The sequence below is a fragment of the Ambystoma mexicanum genome, chromosome 7p, assembly GCF_040938575.1.
Source record: "Ambystoma mexicanum isolate Mex_15411 chromosome 7p, UKY_AmexF1_1, whole genome shotgun sequence".
In the NCBI taxonomy this organism is placed as follows: Eukaryota; Metazoa; Chordata; class Amphibia; order Caudata; family Ambystomatidae; genus Ambystoma; species Ambystoma mexicanum.
Genome location: NC_090939.1, coordinates 292,162,429 through 292,182,572, shown reverse-complemented (window position 1 = coordinate 292,182,572; position 20,144 = coordinate 292,162,429). Strand labels below are relative to the sequence as shown.

The 20,144-nt window shown below is 42.1% G+C and overlaps 1 protein-coding gene across 4 annotated transcripts in view; it reads right to left on the bottom strand.

The window, feature by feature from the left end:
• Positions 1–20,144, bottom strand: part of GRIK1 (glutamate ionotropic receptor kainate type subunit 1) — a 1,552,596-nt gene that overhangs the window by 260,963 nt on the left and 1,271,489 nt on the right. For all 4 annotated transcript variants that reach the window (XM_069636357.1, XM_069636359.1, XM_069636358.1 and 1 more), the window contains one exon: positions 18,713–18,930. In XM_069636357.1, the coding sequence (XP_069492458.1) occupies positions 18,713–18,930 (218 nt within the window). The remainder of the gene's footprint in view (positions 1–18,712; positions 18,931–20,144) is intronic.

Sequence of the window (20,144 nt, the reverse complement as noted above, 5' to 3'; positions counted from 1 at the left end):
TCTTGTCCTAGTGCCTGATATTAATACTGGTGCATTTGTTTATCCTTTAGGCACATTCATTAATTCCTTAATCTCCCTCTGCTATTTAAATGGCGCATGAGCATTAATCATAGGGAAGGAGTGATTTATAGTCAAAGAAGATTGAGTAAAACGTCATAATACGAGTTTTTATGGCATAATCCAGAAGCACGAACATTGACTCGGTGGGCTGCATGCAAGTCCCTTTATAGACCCATTCCTCAGCATACCCGGCTGTGAGCTGCCTCCCTTTGCTTGCTGCTTGCTGTCCGCATTCTATCTTTTGGGTAAAGTGCTTTCCAATCAATCCCATAAACCAGGGCGTTGAGTCTCGTGCACAGGGTAGTGTGTTGTATAGGTGAAGCCAATCGAACATTCAATTAAATAAACATGTCAGGCCACGCATGTGCACCTACCACTCACCACTGGTGAGTAATAATTCACTCTTGGTGAGTAAGATATGGTATGAGGTGTGCATATTCAGTGGTGGCAATCTGAGACGCGCTAAGATTCACAATGCACAGTGCGTGCACATCCTTATTTATGCCGACTCAAGGAATTCCAGTAAGGAGACATGCCTGGTCGTGTCTACCTGTTATCTAGCCACTTCCGACTTTCCCAGTTCTTGTGAGGTGTCCTGAATGTTGCCAGCTATCTCTCAGCGAGAGGACTCGGGAAGGTGACACTCACTGAGAGTGCAAATGACATAACCACTGGCAGCCACTCAAGTTTGCTTCCATTGGTTAAAATAGGCCCTTGCCGTGGACCCTGCGTCAAGTCTTGTGGACCCTCCCGCCAGAGCATGGTGCACTATCAGGTAGGGTGCAGAGGGTGAGCCACCTGTGGCTTTGCTTCCTTGTGCAATGCCTTCCTGCCCCCTCTGTTAATCTTCGGACCTTTCCTGCTGGCAGGAGGTGTGAGTCAATACACTCACTGGTGTTATGATCTGCGCTGAGCAAACGATGGATGACACATCTGTTTCCTGGACCGCTACGCGCCCCCTTGTGCTGAGCAGTCAGTAAGTTAAAGCCTGTGTTGAGCAAGCCGGTCTCACTCAGGTCTGTGTGTGTGTGGGAGGGAGTCCGGCGGGGTGGAGTGTGACATTGGAGGTGTATAGGAATGGGGCTGCAGCCCGACTTGTGGAAAGAACCTGGGATGGAGGAAGCACAGACGGACATTCTCTCTAGCCACAGCAAGGACTCTGTGCTGCAGTGCTTTTTTGACTGTATCCTCTACACTCCCCTGCACCCCCTCAATTGTGCTCTGAGAGTGATTTGACGAGCCAACAAGGTCAAACCTTTCAACTCACCTGGAGTTGGTGTTGGTGTCTACAGTCATGGCCACCGTCTCCCCACGGGGGAACTTGGAGTGGTGGAGGAACACGGGACAGTTATGGGAAGTTGGGGATAAAAGTTATACTCAGCGTTTACAGATAAGTGGGGGAATGCAAGATGTTCAGCCAGGTAGTGAAATGTGGAAAGGAACATGGCGAGATCTCCATCTTAGCATTTTTGCAGTGTTGATAATACGTGGCGGAAGAAAGGGTAGGTATGAGCTGGAATATCCGTGGCATGGGTAACCACGTGAAGATGCTAAGGTTACTGGAGTATAATGAACATCATAAGGTTGGGATCCTGTTTCTGCAGGCAACGCATGCCACAGATGGGATGATTTCATGATTCGCACGTACTTGGGGTCAGTGCGGTAGGGAATAACAAATATTTCGAAACGTATACTACTCAATAAAGGGGGGTACTGATTTGAATATATAGGCACTTCATGTTCCGACATATTAAGTCCTTGATAGACCCCCAGGGCTGCTATGTGGTCATGTACGGGAACATTGAGAGTAAGGAAATCTTGTTAATTAATACTAATGGCCCAACATAGATGACTCTCAATTTTACACTGATATACTTGATGTGTGCCACTCGTTTCCACAGGTGCCCATACTGTGGGGTGGGGACTTCAACATTATATTGGTCTTTGCATATGACCGTTCTGGGGTCAACCCAAGAAGCTTTATACATGCAGCGTGTGTAGTTTTGGAAGGCATGAAGTCCTTCGACTTGATAGATGCTTGGCATGGAAAACACTAAGGTGGGTGCGAATACACATATTATTCCATGGTTCACGATTCATCCTCCAGGATAGATCAGTGGCTCCTCTCCCCAGCACCCATGAGAATAGTTACCTTGACCAAGATACTGCCCAGGACCTATTCAGACCATGCACCGATACTTGTAAGTCTCGTTCTCACATAGAGCATAATCGACATAACCGTGGAGGTTTAAATCATTGGCGTTGCACAACATATTATTCTCTTCCAATATTCTAGATAAAAGTAAGATATTATTTTACATCAACAAGGCCACAGCAAAGAAGGTGGGTACTGCAGGAAGGTTTGCCAGGTCTGTGGCCCAGTGGACTAATGCATCCACTGCAGGGGCCTGTGTTTGACCTCATGTAGGTTCGAATCCCAGCAGGTGCACTCAGTCCTTCATCTTTCCAAGGTTGATACAATGAGTACCATTAAGTTGGGTAACAATAAACATCTGTTATTAGCGCCAAGATGCCTCTTTGGGGGTTAAAGTGCGCTTTACAAATACACATGTTATGTTATGTTACTCTGTGGCAGGCCTTCAGGGTGTTCATCAAGGGTATTACTATGTCCGCAGAGTTTGGTCTTTTGAAAGGGATCCCCAAGGATATACATGACAGAGAGGTAGATGTTCCTTGGCTCGAGATGGAATATTTGTCTAATCCTACGCCTATTACTTTAAAACTCATCAGCGAGGTGAAGGAGGAGTTCTAGGTCAAGGCTGATAGGGAATTAGAATATCTGAGGACGCCAGCAGTGGCCCATCAATACGGTGAAGTGGCGAGGCCAGGGAGAACTCTAGCTCAATTGGTGCAGCAGGACAGAGGGCATAGCAGAATCCCTTACGTTAAAAACCTGGTGGGTCACGTAGTGTGCACTTGTTAAGGAATACATGCTGTGTTTGAGAATTTCTACACCACTCTCTACACACAGCAAGACGCATGTACGAGGGCTGAGATAGATGGATTCCTTAAAGGACCTACTGCTGATGCAACTATCAGTGGACACAAAAATGCTGTTGGACCTTCCAATAACAGTTGAAGAAATACGTATAGCTATTGATGACCTCCCTTCCGCCAAAGCTCCTGTTTCAGACAGGCTGACTGCCGAATTCTATCAACAACATTAGCTCATACTTAGCAAGACTTTGCAAGAAGTATGGGAGGAGGCAATGGAGAAACAATTACTCCCAGAAATGACGACCGAGGACAACCATCACTGTGTTGTTGGGAAGCCAGTGGAAGAGTGCGGTTCCTATAGACCGTTATCGTTAATGCATTCTGATGTTAAGGTCTTTGCCAAGATCCTATCCAATAGGCTTATGCCACTGGTGGGACATAGAATACATTGTGACCAATCTGGGTGTATTTCTGGTAGGTTTACTAGCTTGAATTTACGAAGGGCGTGTATTATTATGCAAGGTACAGGCTGTCCTGGCTACGGTTTATGCTCAGAAAGCATTTGATTCTGTATCTTGACAATATTTGTATGGGGTGCTGGCACATTGTTGGTTTGGTCCCTGATGTGTCTTTTTTGTACAGCTGCTATATATGTCACCTACAGCAAAGGTAATCTAGAGCCTAAAGTGCAAGATGTTAGTAAATTTGGCTCGTCTTCAGGTCTACGCATAAACCAGACAAAATCTGGGCTATTCTTACTTACGGCATATACAGCAAAACCTCTAGATGCGAATGACTTCACTTGGGCCCTCTCAAGTATAACCTATTGGAGGATTAAGGCCTCTAACACATGGGAATCGTTGTACAAAAATAATTCCTCACACTTACTTGGAACTCTTGGCAGCCAAAGTGCACAGATGGCTCTGCCTGCCGCACACAATAGTGGGTAAGATCACTGTTAAAAACGGTGGTTCTGCTGAAACCTCTGTACCTTTTCCAAAACATACCAATCTGGCTTTGGTCGCACTTTCTTCAAGGAACTTGATTCATATAAACTAAAGTTCATGTGTCACTCTGGGGCAGGTCAGAGTTGACCAAACCATATGATGATGTTTTTTTTTGCCTCCAAACTTTAAGCTATACTGTATTGTGGCACAGGCTCAAAATGCACCCCATTGGTTCACGTCGGACATGGCTAGTCCACATCTACAAATGGAAAGAAGTATTGTTAGTCTCCATGACATCAGATTCTTACTGTTCGCCCCTAAAAACATGGTGTTTGTCAGTTTGACCTGGTTAAGGCCACAGTCTTAGCATGGAAGAGGATATTTCAATTTATAAATGTAGATCAACCTTACTGCAGGAAAATGCCCTTATGGATATGTCAACCTCTTCCGCCTACCCTTGATATAGGACTATCTAGAAACTAGTCCTAGTTACAATACTCTGTTAGGTGACATGTACGCTGATGGGAAATTCATTACCATCTCGGATGCCGTTCCAGACATGCGCCGGCATCCCCTGCGATTATTGTAGTATTATAGACTGCTCCACCTTCCCAAATTAAATGTGTGAACTTTCTGGAGGAACCACCAAGCGACCCGTGTCTTTCATAAATAACACATGTAGGAAGTTGCAGACATATAGTGTCTGCACTTTATTAAGTAGTACTGGACTTGGCACCTAACTTTGTATCCAAAATCCAAAGTTGATGGGCTACGGGTATAAATGTCGATATAACAGATATGTGGCAGAACATGTGTAATTTAATATGTGGTGTGACCCAGAATTCGAGATTCAGACTCATTCAACTTAAAGTATTGAATGGATGGCATTACACGGTTCTATGTCATTTTTCCGTTTTTTGAAGGCTGCATATAAAAAAGACCGATACATCTTGGACTATTTTGTGCGACTCACTCTCTCTCTCGCTCTCTCTCTTTCAAGGATGTCATTTGGGGGTCGCCAGAGGTCGCAAGTGCGACCTCTGAGGTCTCCTTTGAGACCTCTGTGGTCTCCCCTGCGACCTCTAAAAAAGAAAAGAAAAAATTTGTTTTTTTTTGCAATGCAAGCTCCGGGGCTGTGGCCAGCACCATGTGCCTCTTTAATTCTGGAGTGGCTAGCTTTCTTGACAGGCCTCTTAAAAAAAAAAATGCTAGACTCATTAAAGGTTTATTCAAGCACACTTCAGGGGGTGAGTCACTGATTTAGTCAGTTCTCAAACACCTCAACTCAGCCTTTCATCCTTCTGAGGTCGATAAATGGGTACCAACACAGGTTGGGTGATATTGGGTGTATATTTCTTCTATGTAAGCGCTTAAGCTTGAGTGCTATATAATAACACATCATTATCATTTGGTCATGGACGTCTGCCTGCAATCACAGTAATTTGATAATATGGGCCTATACACACTGATCTTCTCGATACATATGGCGATCCATTCAGGTATGAAATGTACATCACGTTATAGTGATATCGTACCCATATTTTTCGTAGTGTACAATGCTGTGTGATGCCACTTCCTGTTTTGTCAATGGGTGAATGGTCGTGTTCCATCGCTTTCCGCAATATCACTTTGGGGTGGGGCCAAATGGCATCACTTCCTGTGATGTCATCAGGGGGTCAAGGGTTGTGTGATGTCACTTCCGCTACCCCTGGCATTTTGGTGAAATGTCGTCCCTGCTCTCTTTCTCTCTCTCTCTCAGGGGCTGACAGTTCAATTCAGAAAGACCTCTGTGCGGTCACAGAGAAGTCTTTCTACATCGATCTTTTTTTATTTCGGTGTAGTGAAAACTATATTTTCACTTATTACCCATTACACAGCTGCCAGGATGCAACTTTTTAGACAAAACTGTGCGGGCGTATGGCCCAGATGTAAATTTGATGGAGCGAGTTATATACGCATGCTATGGTCCTTCCCTGCTCTGTCAAATTTCTGGAGGGAGGTATGTTACACTCTAGAAAATATTACAGGAACTCGTCTACAACCTACACTGCTTGCATGCTTGTTTGGGCAATATGAAATACTTCCAAATTCATGCACAAGTTGATGAACTTGGGTTTTCTCTTTGCTAAGGGGTGCATTTAGTTATTTTGGATGCACCACAGGGCCCCGAACAAAGAACACTAGTTGAGCGAAATGTTTCCAATAATATGGTAGAGATGTGGATATCTACGTCACTGATATCCAACTGAACCACGTTTATTTGGCCAGATTTTAAATTGTACTTACTTAGCAAGACCCCTTTGCCAGAGCAACTTGATAAAGCTTATCCTCCCATCTCGGGAGGATAGCTCAGCGGCAACGTGCTCGCCTTGGAAGCAAGAAGATAGGGAGCCACACAGGTTCGATCCCCGGGTCCGTGCTTAGAAACATCTGGGTATGAAGGGCATTATAAATAACCTAGCATGTCATGTCTTATCATGTCATGTACGTTTTCACTTCGTGTCTTCTGAGCTTTGTACCTCTTCCTCCTGACCTTTGAACTCAATAGCTATGTGCTGCTTGTTGTTCTCACATTTTATGTTTGATTATCTGTACTATTTTGCCTACCCTCTATGAATAAGCAACGTTTTTAAAAAAATAACTCTCTGCCAAAGTCTTTGTATGCTCTTTAAGGTCTCGCATTGAAGTGTAGACCTGAGGCCAATATGGCTATGACAGCATGAAGAAAATCAAGACGACAGTATTTGTCCTCGTCATTTGTGACATCAGCAGACAAGCAATGCATGCTATGCCACGATATGAGATCCTTCTTATGTCACAGTGACTGGCGTCTGGTAAATGGATTTATTTTTTCCCATCGCAGATACGTCTGATGACAACCACGGTGTAGTGCCAAACACAATGCCCACGTGCACGGTTTTGACAAAGTGCATGGTGACCTATGATGTCATACTGGGGCTCATCACAAGTTTGTTGGTCTCTCAGCTGTAAATGTGCAGAGATACCACCAAACTGTATTACCGCTACTGCCACTTGATCTGTCGGTATTTCTGCCACATTACAAGTGGCGGTGTCAGTGTTAGTCCTCATTTAATTGCAGTCCATAGTACTCTATTGGAGATTTCCGCAGAATTACTTCTGCAGTAATTCTACCGGCAGTAATTCTGATAAAACTTGCTAGTAAGGTGGCGAATTTACCTCTAGTTCATAGCGGTAATGTAACGGTATTACCACCATATTTTACTCACACCGCCCAACTCATAATCTGGACCACTGTGCTGTACCTATACTTATATATGCTTCTATGGGTACTGTACTTCAGGGGTTTGAGTGCTAACCTTGGAAAAGGCAGAAGTCTTCGAGCCTAGTATGAATGTTGACTACAATGCCTTTTTTCAATGGGCTAAAATGGCCTACAAATTAAACAAAGTACTAATAATGAATTATACTGTAGGTTTGAATTATTCTGGAGGCAATTGTCTCACAGCTTGGTAGAAGAGGAGATACGTCTATGCACATGTAAAATTCAAGTGTTCCATCACAGGATCAATAAAAATCCTCCTAGGGACCTTGATGACCAACGTTAGTATTATTTTCCACTAATCTCACAACGACTAGGCCCATGATAGGGGAATCACAGCCTTCCTACCTCATGGGTATTCAACATTAGTTATACAAAAGGAAGGATATAAAGTATGTGTCATGGCTCTCGGTGACAGATAGACTTATACATCAATAGACTAATACCCAAAATTCATTTAAAAAAAAGATCAATTTCATTATACTTTTAACACACACAAAACAATAGCGTTCTAAAATGTTAAAACATTTTTATAAAACCATAAATTACTACAAACATGTAATCAAAATTGATACAGTGTACAGCAAACAATCTGTGTCTAGATCTACACTGGATTATAACCAATTGAGTGTGCTGTTCATACTTTTTAAAATTACATTCACAGCCCAATGTGTACTTGTTTCTGTCCTAACAAAGCAAGTAAATGCTGGACACTCATCGGGGCATCATTTTCCACTTGTGTGTGCTGTATGTGGCACCCAGCGAGGCGGTACTATTTCTCAGCCTCCTGGTCTCTCTGTCAATCCCTAATGGGATGAAGACACTTTTTAATACACCATAAGGATCTTCTAATTAGATCTACAACAACCCTGTACCCTAGGGTATTAGATATAGCATTTAATGACATACCTACTTGTTAACTTGAATGTTACTTCCAGTGACTCCATGCAACCATACGGGACCAGACAAAGAATTGCCCAAAATGGTATGATATAAACAACGACAGAAAAAATTGTATGCCAGAAGAAGGATTCTAGGCACTGATAACCACCACATTTCACTAGAACAGGACCCAAGCCATTCTACCAACTTCGGGTACTAAAGAACAACAGAGATTCCATACAAATTCCATAAGTACCTACACAGATGCATGTTACATCCCCTTGACAGTACAATTTACTAAATATGAGCTGCTTTTTACAAAGTCATCTATAGTGGTCATCTACAAATAATTAAAACACATGGTGGTAACGCCTGTTCCAAAACTTAGCCTTAAAGTTTTACTTTATTCAAGCTCTCAAGGGTCTAGTATACACCACAAGTTAATTGAAGGAATTTAATTACCAATACTTCTCTACATCGAAGGGTCAATTTTGGTTGGCACAGACTGGAGGCAACAATGTGGTACTTCAATGAAAATGAGTTGAAGGTCTACCGTACCAAATTAAAGGTGATGATGTGGGGCCTTTGCCGCAATAGAATAGGGATTAAGCCTCTCAAAGAGCTAAAGACTTCCACTACTTATTCCTGAAGAAGGAAATAACTTTATGTCAAACCAAAGCCAAACCAAAGTCGAACCAAAGCCTCACCAGGGAAGAAATGGCCGCACATGGGAAACAAAAACTTTGCAAGGAGAATGGAAAACAATATGTCTATCTATCTGGACACAGCTGGAGCGGCAGAAGTAGGTGATATAATCTGTGCTGATTTCTGGGGCTTGGATAAAACAGAAATAGAGGAGTTGAAAATTAAAACATGGAAGTGCCTTCTGTTATGTTATGTTACATATACTTGTTAAGCGCACGTTCGCCCAAAGGCATCTCGGCGCTAGCAGCCGGAGACAGAAATATGTTATAGAAAGAGGCGGAAAGTGAGATGGTTTACCATCGCACGGAGCGGGTAGGGGAGGGCGTTCTGCCCATGCCTCAAGCAACACACAGTACCCAGTACCTACTTACCCCAAGCAATACCCACATGAGCAGATCTAGGCTTCACATCTATTCAGCACCGATCAGTAATAAAAAAAAATGTTCGTTACCACTAAGTGCGAGAAAATAAAGCCCGAAAAATAAAATGATCAGTATGTGGGAAAGCTCCGAAAGAAATCGATATTTGGGAAAGCTCGTATCTTCATGTGTCGGAGGCTGCTCATGAAATCACGTGTCACCTGAGATGAGCTTACACCATTGGCATGGATCGCTCAGTCCCTGTATGAGGGGAAATCATACTACCTCATTCAGGAAAGTCAGAAGGAGGCAGATTTTAAAGACAACTGCCTAGACCAACTCAGAGGCAAAGAATGAAAGAGCACATTAAGAAGTGCCAGGCATACTTGAATCCATCCACTGACTGGGCATTTTTTATCTAGCGATACGGACAGCAATACTTATGCCCTCGCCACCATCTGGGAGAGGCCCATTTCTGGTTGGTCCATAACAATGTGTTGATTGTTCAAGATACATTAAAAGCAAGGAACAAATCGGGGGGCGGACCCCCTGCACTTGCAGCTTTATTATGAATGCATCATTGTTGCATTACCTGCTTCTATGCTCAGTGTACTCAAGAAGTCAACGGGATTTAGGAATGTCACAGAAATTGCATTATTATAGTGGCTTCTTCCAGAGTGGGTTGAGACCAAGAGCAGCCTCCTTCCTGGGAGGCCAGGGACCTAAGAAACTGGAAGCAAAACCTGCTGCAAAACAGAAAAGATGTAATATGCTGGAAGGAAGGCGAATGGTGTTGCTGCTGAAAAGAAGAACATTCTAGGCCCTGGGGAAGACATATGAGCTAGAATGGCAGGACACTTGCACACATAAAATACAAATTAAGAAAAAGACTGCCAAAGGGATTTTTGGCACCACAAAGTAAATGTTTTCCACAGATGGCACCTTGTAAAACAACCATAAATACATACATAACTAGGCAAAAGATGCTTCACACCTGTGTTTCTTTTTTACTTATCATGCCCACATTTTCTTGCTGGTTTCCTTGTTTTCCCAAAAAATCTGTCCATGAATTGAATTTGAAGGTACATGTTAATAAAAAATGCAATCCTTTAACATTAACATTTAAAATTAATAACATGTTAGGCTAGATAAAATTGGCCGAGATTGTGCAAGTTAGGCCCCTGAACAGATCCTTCCTAACCGCCAACGAGTGCAATGCCTTCCAACTCACATTTCAGCCCTGTAAATGTTGCTTTTGAAAATGTTTCTTCTGTTTTTCTTTTCCCTTGATTTTGTGAATAGCAATGTGTATTTTTTACGGTTTTATGTTTTTAGCATGAACAGTGGAAATGAGTCAAACATACATCATAAAGATATGTGATAAACCATTGCGAGCCTTGATTTACATTGTTAATTGCAATATGTCGTCCCACATGCACTGCATTGTAGGTGGGGGCCGCTCCTTCTACAGTACACAGACCCATATAACAGAGATTTTGCCCTGACATAGTGGCAAGTTTTAACATGTGCAAAATATTGTGCCATTGCAAATTATAATTATTTCAATGCATTTTGCAGTGTTGGAAAAAATACAATGCATCGGCCCACGGTTATTTAATGTGGGCAAAAAGTCAATTACTGTAGTTCCCATCCACAATAGATAGGAGAAATCAAAGATTACTGCAAACCAACAAAACCCACCTTCACCAGCTCGGAGAAATAAAAAGAAAATCAAAACCTAGCTCTACCAACTGGGTGAAACCAAAGCAGATCATCAAAACCTACATCTACCAACTGGGAGAATCCAAAGCAAATCATGAAAAACCCACCTCTACCAACTGGGAGAAACCAAAGCGAATCATAAAAAACGACCTCTATCAACTGAGGGAAACAAAAGCAATTAATCAAAAGCTACATCTAACAAATGGGAGAATCCAAAGCAAAACAACAAAAGCCCACCTCTACCAAATGGGAGAAATCAGGGTAAATCATAAAGAACCTACCTCTAGCAACTAACCTCCCTCTAGCAACTGGGAGAAACAAAAGCAAATCATCAACACTTACCTCTATCAGCTGGGAGAAAAACAAGAAAATCATCAACACTTACCAACTGGGAGAATCCAAAGCAAATCATGAAAAATCCACCTCCACCAACTGGGACAAAGCAAAGCAAATCATAAAAAAAATCTACCCCTATCAACTAGGGCAAAGAAAAGCAATTAATCAAAGCCTACATCTAACAAATGGTAGAATCCAAAGCAAATCAACAAAATCCCACCTCTATCAAATGGGAGAAACCAAAGCCAATCATAGAAACCTATTTCTATCAACTGGGAGAAACAAAAGCAAATCACCAACAGCCCACCTCTGCCAAATAAGAAAGCAAAGCAAATCATCAAAAACCCACCTGTGCCAAATGGGAGAAACCAAAGCAAATCATAAATAACCTACCTCTATCAACTGGGAGAAACAAAAGCAAATCATCAAAACCTACCTCTATCAACTAGGAGAAACAAAAGCAAATCATCAACTGCTACACCTACCAACTGGGAGAATCCAAAGCAAATCATGAAAAACCTACCTCTACCCACTGGGACAAACCAAAGCAAATTATAAAAAACTACCTCTGTCAAGTGGGAGAAACAAAAGCAAATCATCAAAACCCCACCTCTACCAATGGGGAGAAACCAAATCAAATCAACCAACACCCACCTTCACCAACTGGGAGAAGCCAAAACAAATCACCAAAAACCCACCTATACCAACCTGGAGAAACCAAAGCAAATCATTAAAACCTGTATCTTATAATAACACCATTGTACACAAAAGAGGTGGGGGGATTAAACTATGGACCAAAACGCCCCCTAACTTTAGGAACACCTAAAAAGTATAAACTAAAGAATGGTCCACAGTATAGTCTCACGGTGTCACGTATCGAACCTCACTAATTAGAAGGCAGGGAAAGGGGTAAACAGTGCCCACTTAACATAACTCTAAACATTAGTGCTTAACATTATTGGTACTACACAAGGAAGATAGAACCAGGTATACAATCATTAATTTTATTAACCCTCAATGGCAAGAATACATCACAAAAATGCCAATATGGCATAATACATCATTTAATACACAAATAGCATAATCCTTAAAAACTTTTTGTACAGAATGAACTAAAGAACAAGAAAGACAACCATAAAACATCAGTGACAATATAAGTACACCAGGAGACGGAGGTGTACGTGTAAACCTAAAAAAACACACAGTCAAAGATTACAATAAGCATAAAAAATTTTAAATCAATATGTTGCTACTAAGCCTAACCACAGTGATTGGGTTAGAAAAAATATATATCACACAACTGAAATAACTAATAACTACCACACGACTTCTCTCCCATTTAACCCGACATGTTTCATTCCTCACTCATTTCATACACACGCAGTCAGGGGAAATTCATCAGGGGTGTATACTTAAAAAACACGATGTGTCTCAATTGGTCGTTTTATGCGGCAAAGCTGTAATTACCGCCTTACAACCTAAATGGTTCAAGGTGGACTTTTAATGTTCCACACATATTATGCCAAATTCCGCGTTTCAAGAATACGCGAAAAACTAGCTCTAGCAAAGGCACTTAGACCCATGCATTTTGCACATAGACTATAAAAAGTGTCCTTTACAAAAACATTTAATTTCTTGAGATTAGAGTGAAGTTCAAACTGTCCTCCCGTAAGGAACGAACACGTGACACCTGTGAAAAGACAAGGGGAGAAAGACCAATTATTATAGTCCCTCATTCTTTAAGACTGTTACATTACGAATTCAATAGAGCTAGTAATTGCTCTAGCCTTGTCTCATTAAAGGGCTGATCAACCGGGGAACGGACTCCTTATGTTAAAAAGTTAACACCACTTATTAATGGGAAAGCAGATGAAGTAAATGCCTCTCTAAAGTGCCCAGTTACTTGTAGACACGCACGTCATTATTAGGTGTTAGAACGTACACCACAGATCGTCCCGAAGCTTACCTTACGGTTGCTTACAAAAGACTTCAACCGAGGACGGTGTGTGGTGAGTATCTTAAGCAAAGTTCAGTGTCCTCTAGCGCCTCTCTGGGGGAAGGGGAGGGGAAAAGGAAGAAGAGAAGACGCTATTGACAAAGATTCAAAACTATTCCTACTCTAAAGAGTAAAGTGTTTAAAAGGTCACTATACTTTACCTTAAGTTGACGGCGTTGTGTATCTCTCCTATACACTTATACTCTTAGCTAAGAAGTTGCCATATTGTACCGCCCAGTCACGTGTGTCTACAAAGATGAAGAAAATATAGATGTAAGTATATATGGACTGAGTCTCGTTCTATCGAGCTGCACATATTGGTTAATTAGGCGTTAACAGACTATAGGATAAAGCACGTCAGGGTACTTGCGTCCTGGCTTGAGGAGCACATTTCATAGCGAGCTCAGAACGAAACCAAATTGTCGGCTGCAAAATCTAGATTGCTGCAGTCTTAGTCGCCAGAGGAAAACGTTCATCCTCATAGTTAACAGTTTAGAGAACTGACCGCCGATAGCGTCTTTAACACCAGCATAGGTAGCCTTTTCGGCGAGTTAACAAATGCTTAACGTCGGCAGCCTCTAAATCAGCGGGAAGCATACAATATACTCCCCTGCCCCGTTTTAACTAGCTGGCACATCAACACACACAGCATATAGCTGGTGTGAATATCAGGCTAACGGCGACCACTGCTTACCGTTACAAAGTCAACATCACTGCAGCACAATTCATCAGCTGCTAGCGTGTCCTCTGGTAAAGTGCAGCCCAGTTTAGTCTGGGTCTCGTCGTCGCATCGCGTTTGTCAGTATCTGGCCAGTGAGCGAACAGTGCTCAGTTTTTATATTTTGAGGTAGGCGTGTCGGTCATTAGCTTGCGTGTCTCATATAATTACAAGCAGCTGTAAAAGCTGTCGTTCTAAAGGACGTCATCATTTCGAAGGACGATGGGACTTGCAGTCCAGATTCGCACTTGATGTTTTAGTTCCACCAAATGGCGAGCCGTCACTGGGACAGCTCTAACCGGATGGAAACAAAAAACAAAAAAACAAAAAACCTCATGTTTTCACTGAAGTTTAATGATTGTAATCGGTTTAGATGGGTAATAACCCAGAAGCCGTCCTGCCTCGGATTACCCATATCTACTAGCATCTGCGCGTGGTCGCCTTCATCGATACTCTGCCCTGCTGCGAGGAACCCACAACAGGGATATAGCTTTAATCACTGAAGAATCCACGGGCACGCAGCCCCAAGCGAGGAGCAAGAACCCAAAATGAGGGGGTCATAAAATATTCATAGTGATGCGCTGTAGTAAGGGCGCAAAGTGACTCGTCAAGGAGGTCCCAAGACAAAGGAAGGTTGGAGCCCTTAACCCAATGTTATTAACGAGGGTCTTAAACGCAACCTCAAGTGGACCTTTACAAACATATGACTACACATCAAACATTTAGTCATTAGGTTGAGACGAAGTACTCCGTGCCGGACTAGGTAAGCCAATCAAGTCTATCATTCAGGCCTGTTACTGAGCTATTTGTAAGGAAAATCATACGTTGTTCCCTCTGTAATAATCTTACTTTATCGCGATTGATGTCTCCAGAGGGGATGATTTTCCAAAGGACACTCCACCGTAGGTCTTCTATTTTATGTATAGACTCTACCCAATGGTCTACCAAAGGGGCATTATGGGTCCTATTCTTAATACAGCTCTTGTGTTCCCCTATTCTTATTTTGATTTTCCGCTCAGTTTTTCCAATATATAGTCGATTACACGGGCACCAAATTGCATAGATGAGCATCATAGAGTTGCAGTTACTAAAATGTGTTTGTCGCCACGGGGTTTTAAGTCCCAGATTCACTTCTGTGCTTCTGGAAGTGGAACTACAACACGTACAATGACCGCAAGCTGAGTGGCCGACTAATTTGGAAAAACCCCATTTATCAGGGAGTGTGCTTTGTTTTATAGTCCTCAAACTCACATCGTTACGTGTGATTAATTCCTTTAGATTTCGACTTCTTTTAAACGCAACAATAGGTCTTTCAAGTGGTTTTTCCCCAGACTCAAGGACATTCCAATTTTTCAACAAGATCTTTTTAATCTGATTAGAGAAATGGCTGAAGGTATTGACAAATACCAATTTCTCATCATCCTTAGTCTTAGCATTCGTTTTGTATTCCAAAAGCGCTTGCCTATTGTTGTTAGAGGCTCGCTTTTTGGCCAAATATGTCAGTTTAGCTGGATAACCTCTTGCAATTAATCTTTTGCTGAGGCCCTCTGCTTCTTCTTTAAAGTTAGATGTGGAGGAACTATTCCTTTTCAAACGCAAAAACTGGCCCAACGGCAAGTTATCTTTGACGTGCTTAGGGTGAAAACTATCATAATGTAAAAGGGAGTTTTTATCGGTTTTCTTATGGAACGGTTTCACACTGAGGAACTTAGTGATAACATTCAATGTTATTGTGATATCTAAGAAGTTGAGTTCTGCATTACTCTGACTCTTCGTAAACTTCAAAAAACGATCTTGTACATTAAGCCACTTAAAAAACTCATCTAGTTCTTCTATGGTACCATTCCATATGATAAAAATGTCGTCTATGTACCTTTTCCATGTTCTAATCTTGTGTCTGAAGGTATTGGCTGAGGATAGAATTATGTGAGTTTCAAACTGCTCCATATAAAGGTTCGCCACACTCGGTGCTAACGTTGCCCCCATTGCCGTACCCTGTATCTGTTTAAAGTACTCGCCGTTGAAGTGGAAATAGCTCTCAGTGAGAGCCATTTCAGCACACCATAATACAAATGACATGGGTACTGCCGATTCTGGGTATTCAAACAGTAGGCGTTCTTCCAGCATTTCTAATGTGGCTTGTTGGGGTATACTCGTATAGAGAGCCACAACATCTAGGCCCACTAATAATTCACAGCTTGGATCAAAAGCTAGATTTTCCACCTCGTTGATCATTTGTATTGTGTCCTGTACGTAAGATTGCATCTTGCGTACAAGAGGTTGGAGGAAAAAATCTGTGAACTTAGAAAGGGGTTCTAAAACTGAATTAACCCCCGAAACAATCGGTCTTCCTGGTGGGGGTGATATATTTTTGTGGATCTTTGGTAGTGTATAGAATTGCGGAGTTTGCGGTTTTGCAGCGCTCAAAAAGTCGGACTCTTTCGTTGTAATCCACCCACGTTCTTTAGCCTTCATGACTTTCAGACGGATTCGTTGTTGCAGTTCTAAGGTGAGGTCCCCTGGTAAGGGTGTATAACACTGTAAATCGAGAAGTTGTCTATAGCATTCCGCTAAATAAGACTCACGATTCTGGAGTACTATTGCACCCCCCTTATCTGCTTTGCGGATAATGATAGCTTTATTCTCAAATAGATCCCTCGAGGCTATCCTTTCACGGTTACTGATGTTATGAAAAGTGGATCTCTTCTTCGCTTGTGACTCTAAATTCTTCAAATCGCGCATTACTCTTCTTTCGAAGACCAATGCCTCAGCTGTCTTCTCACTATTAGGTACACAAAAATTGGATTTGACATGGAGTCCTGTGGTTCCACTGTCACTTTCAAATTGCTTGTCTTGAAAGTACTGTTTTAAATGAACTTTCCGCATGAAAGCAAAGAATTCTTGTCGAAAGAGAAACTCATTGTGCAGGTTCGTAAATACGAACCCCATACCCTTCTCTAACACTGACGTTTCATCGTCTGTGAGTTGGTGGGATGAAAGGTTCACCACAAGGCCTGCATACTTCTTGTCACCCGTGCCTCGGGTTCCCAGCCCATTTGGCCCAGATCTAAAAAAGACGAAGAAGAGGCAGAACCTGCATCTCGCGAGTTATCGCTGTCTCGATTGCCACGCGACCCACGATTTCCAGTGTTTCTCCCACGGTAGTTATTTCGCCTATTGGTCTGTCCTCATTTCTGGCCACCTCGATTGGTACTGGGATCACCATGATTACTTCCGTCACTGGAACTAAACGAGGTATTTCGAAAAGTAACCCGTTTTTTGTTCCCCATTGCTGATGGATTGGAGGGGTCGTCTGGTTTATAGTCGTCTGCTGTGTAGTAAAACGCTTTGTCATGTGTGAAGTTCTGAATATCTTTGTTCAATCTCCTTACTCGATCTTTAAGGGTATCTTCCTTGAAAGCATTCATTTCAGCTAGGAGGGACTCTGCTTGTTTTTTATACAGATCCAGAGGGATTGCTTTTTTGATCTCTTCTTCCAGCATGGATAACTCAATCAGGATTTTCTCTGACATTTCATTAGCCGTGTCGATGATCAAAATCATCCAATCCCTTCCACATTTAGTGGCAACATAGCTCCATTGTAGTATAAAGTTTTTGTTATCAAGAAACAGTCGAGGTTCATTTCTAACGACCAAACCCTGCGGTAGGATACCTTTTCTGAGATATTCGAGCATGATAGACCCGTGGAGCTCTGTACGGATCAGTCTTTTCTTAATCTGGGAAAGTTCATCCCATTTAGTAATATTAGCTGTTACATCTGCCGTCCCTCCCAATAGCGAGGATTTCTTGAGGAGTTCGGTGACATACTCATCATTATAACTTCTGCATCGTTCCAACGCCATCCTACTACAATATGATGAGCGAAGTAGGATAAGATGGGAGGGCAACCTTGAACTAACCCGAAAGAGCTTCTACGTTACTACGGGGAAAGAAAAAAGGAAAAAAGGAAACACACCTGTCCAATCCATACTCTCACTCACAAACCGACCTATGTAGCATTTAGAGCAAAAACATCTGATTACAAATTAATAATAACTGGCTCCCAATGCCCTTAGCTGAAACACCCTTGTGAAAGGGCATTGAAACTGAAACAGGGAGGGGGCCCGACTGTGCATGCACCAGCATTGCAAAGATGCTTAAGCTGAGCAGATGGACGACGAGGATGGACACAGAGGCCATAAGCGCGGCGAGAGTGGACGGGTGTCAGAGGTGAGGGGATGGGATGTTGCAAGGGGTTATGGGAGGGGCGTACCTGGATTAGGAAGTTAGTCTAGAGCACCGGAGGTGTAGAAGCCAATCCAGGGAGCAGCTACACAAGGATTCAGAGTAGATTAGGCAAGGAAGCGTGGGTAGGTCACAGAAAAGAGCGGGGGACAGGGATGCCTGGTCATTCTTCCTCAATGGAAACATTGCGTAAAGAACAAATATGACATAATAAATAGGTGCAACTAAAACAGTAGATCAGTCTATATGCAAGAACCGATTGAATAAGTACAATAGGTTTTGACATACAGCACTTGTTAGAGATTTTGTAAAATTGAGGTTGAGAGCATGTATAACGCAGCTATCGGAATGTTTATCGGTTTAAATTAATTTACCCCACACAGAATACACTACAGATATTACATGCATTTCGCAAATGTGATCAATCGACATAAAGTACCATATTTTCAAGTACTCAGACAGAAATAAGAGTCCGCTCCTTACCTTGAAGAAGGTCATTGTTGATCCATCTCTGACAGCGCCGTACTCTATCTTGGTTTGTTTTGCCAAGTCATCTGCCGAGTCTATGGGGGATTCCATCCGCTCCACGGTGAGGAAAGCAGCCAGATTGGCAGTGTAGGACGAGATTATGATCAAGGTAAAGAACCACCATATGCCGCCTACTATCCTGGTGGAGAGCGCTTTGGGCATCAGCTCTGATCCTGTTTCAAGAGCACCAAGGTAACCATGTTAAAAACACGTCAACAGGCAATTGGTTCTCTCGTCATTGCATCTTACGTCATGCTACAAATGTGCATATTGTTTAAGATATGTGTTGTGTGGTCTGTGCTATCAAAGTGCTAATCAACTCATGTAGCCCAAACATCTCACGAATCTAGAATGGTTACAACAGTCTAAACATGTGTCTGTGTCATGACAAATGTGCCTTTGTTTATGGAGCCCCTTGACATTTCTTTTTGGTTTTTTAATTACACTACCCTCTTTTTTAATATGTTTAGCTAATTGCTTCGCTGCCTCATTCGTGTAGCATTTTAATTTTAACCCACTTTATGAGACTTTGAAATTAACTATTTATCTATGCTGTGCCAAAGTGGCTGCTAGGACGTTCATGAACTTTATATATAGAGTTCATTTTTAATGCATTCAAAAATGTAAATGCAATCTTAAAGGTCAGCTTTGTATTTCCGTAATTCATTAACAAAATGCATAATTAGAGGCCATGTTAAAATCCAGATATATCAGTGCATGTAAAGTATGTTTGATTGGCTGATCAATGGGGGGCATCGACTAATCATATCGCCTAATCCTTGGTTACTTTTGCAAAAGCATGCAGACAACTCGAGTGATTACAATGTTTTACAGGGTTATTTTGGAGAACTATAGTTGAGCAAAATGTGAATCTTCCTGCCTCTCTCTCTCTCTCTCTCTCTCTCGCGCTCTCGCGCTCTCGTCTTTCTATTTCTGTAAGTAGTAGTTTTGATTAGATGAAAATTATTCTGCTAAATATTGACTCTGAACAAAGGATGGCAATTGATTGCAAAACATGGGCGTGATCAAGAAGAGCAGCTTGACAACTATTCGTGCAGCATTTCCAAATTGTTGGCCACCCATGGGCGTCATGTGAGCTTGTAACTTGGGTCTAAAACCTCTCCTGTCTCAATTCCAGAAGGAACATGTTGAGCTGTCTAATGCTAGGGTCCATATTGTATCTATAGCACGCTTCCATTATTGGGGCCCTGTCTTTTATGAGTATTATATAAAGGGCGACTTGTCCCTTGACTAATTCTTAGCTCATAACATAATCACAAAGGTCAATTTTATTTCGTTTGAGCTCTGACGATACCCAGCAATACTCAACAACTTGCATTATCCCAATACTTTGTTGTCAGAGCTAAGAAGGGTTAAAACCTTAGAA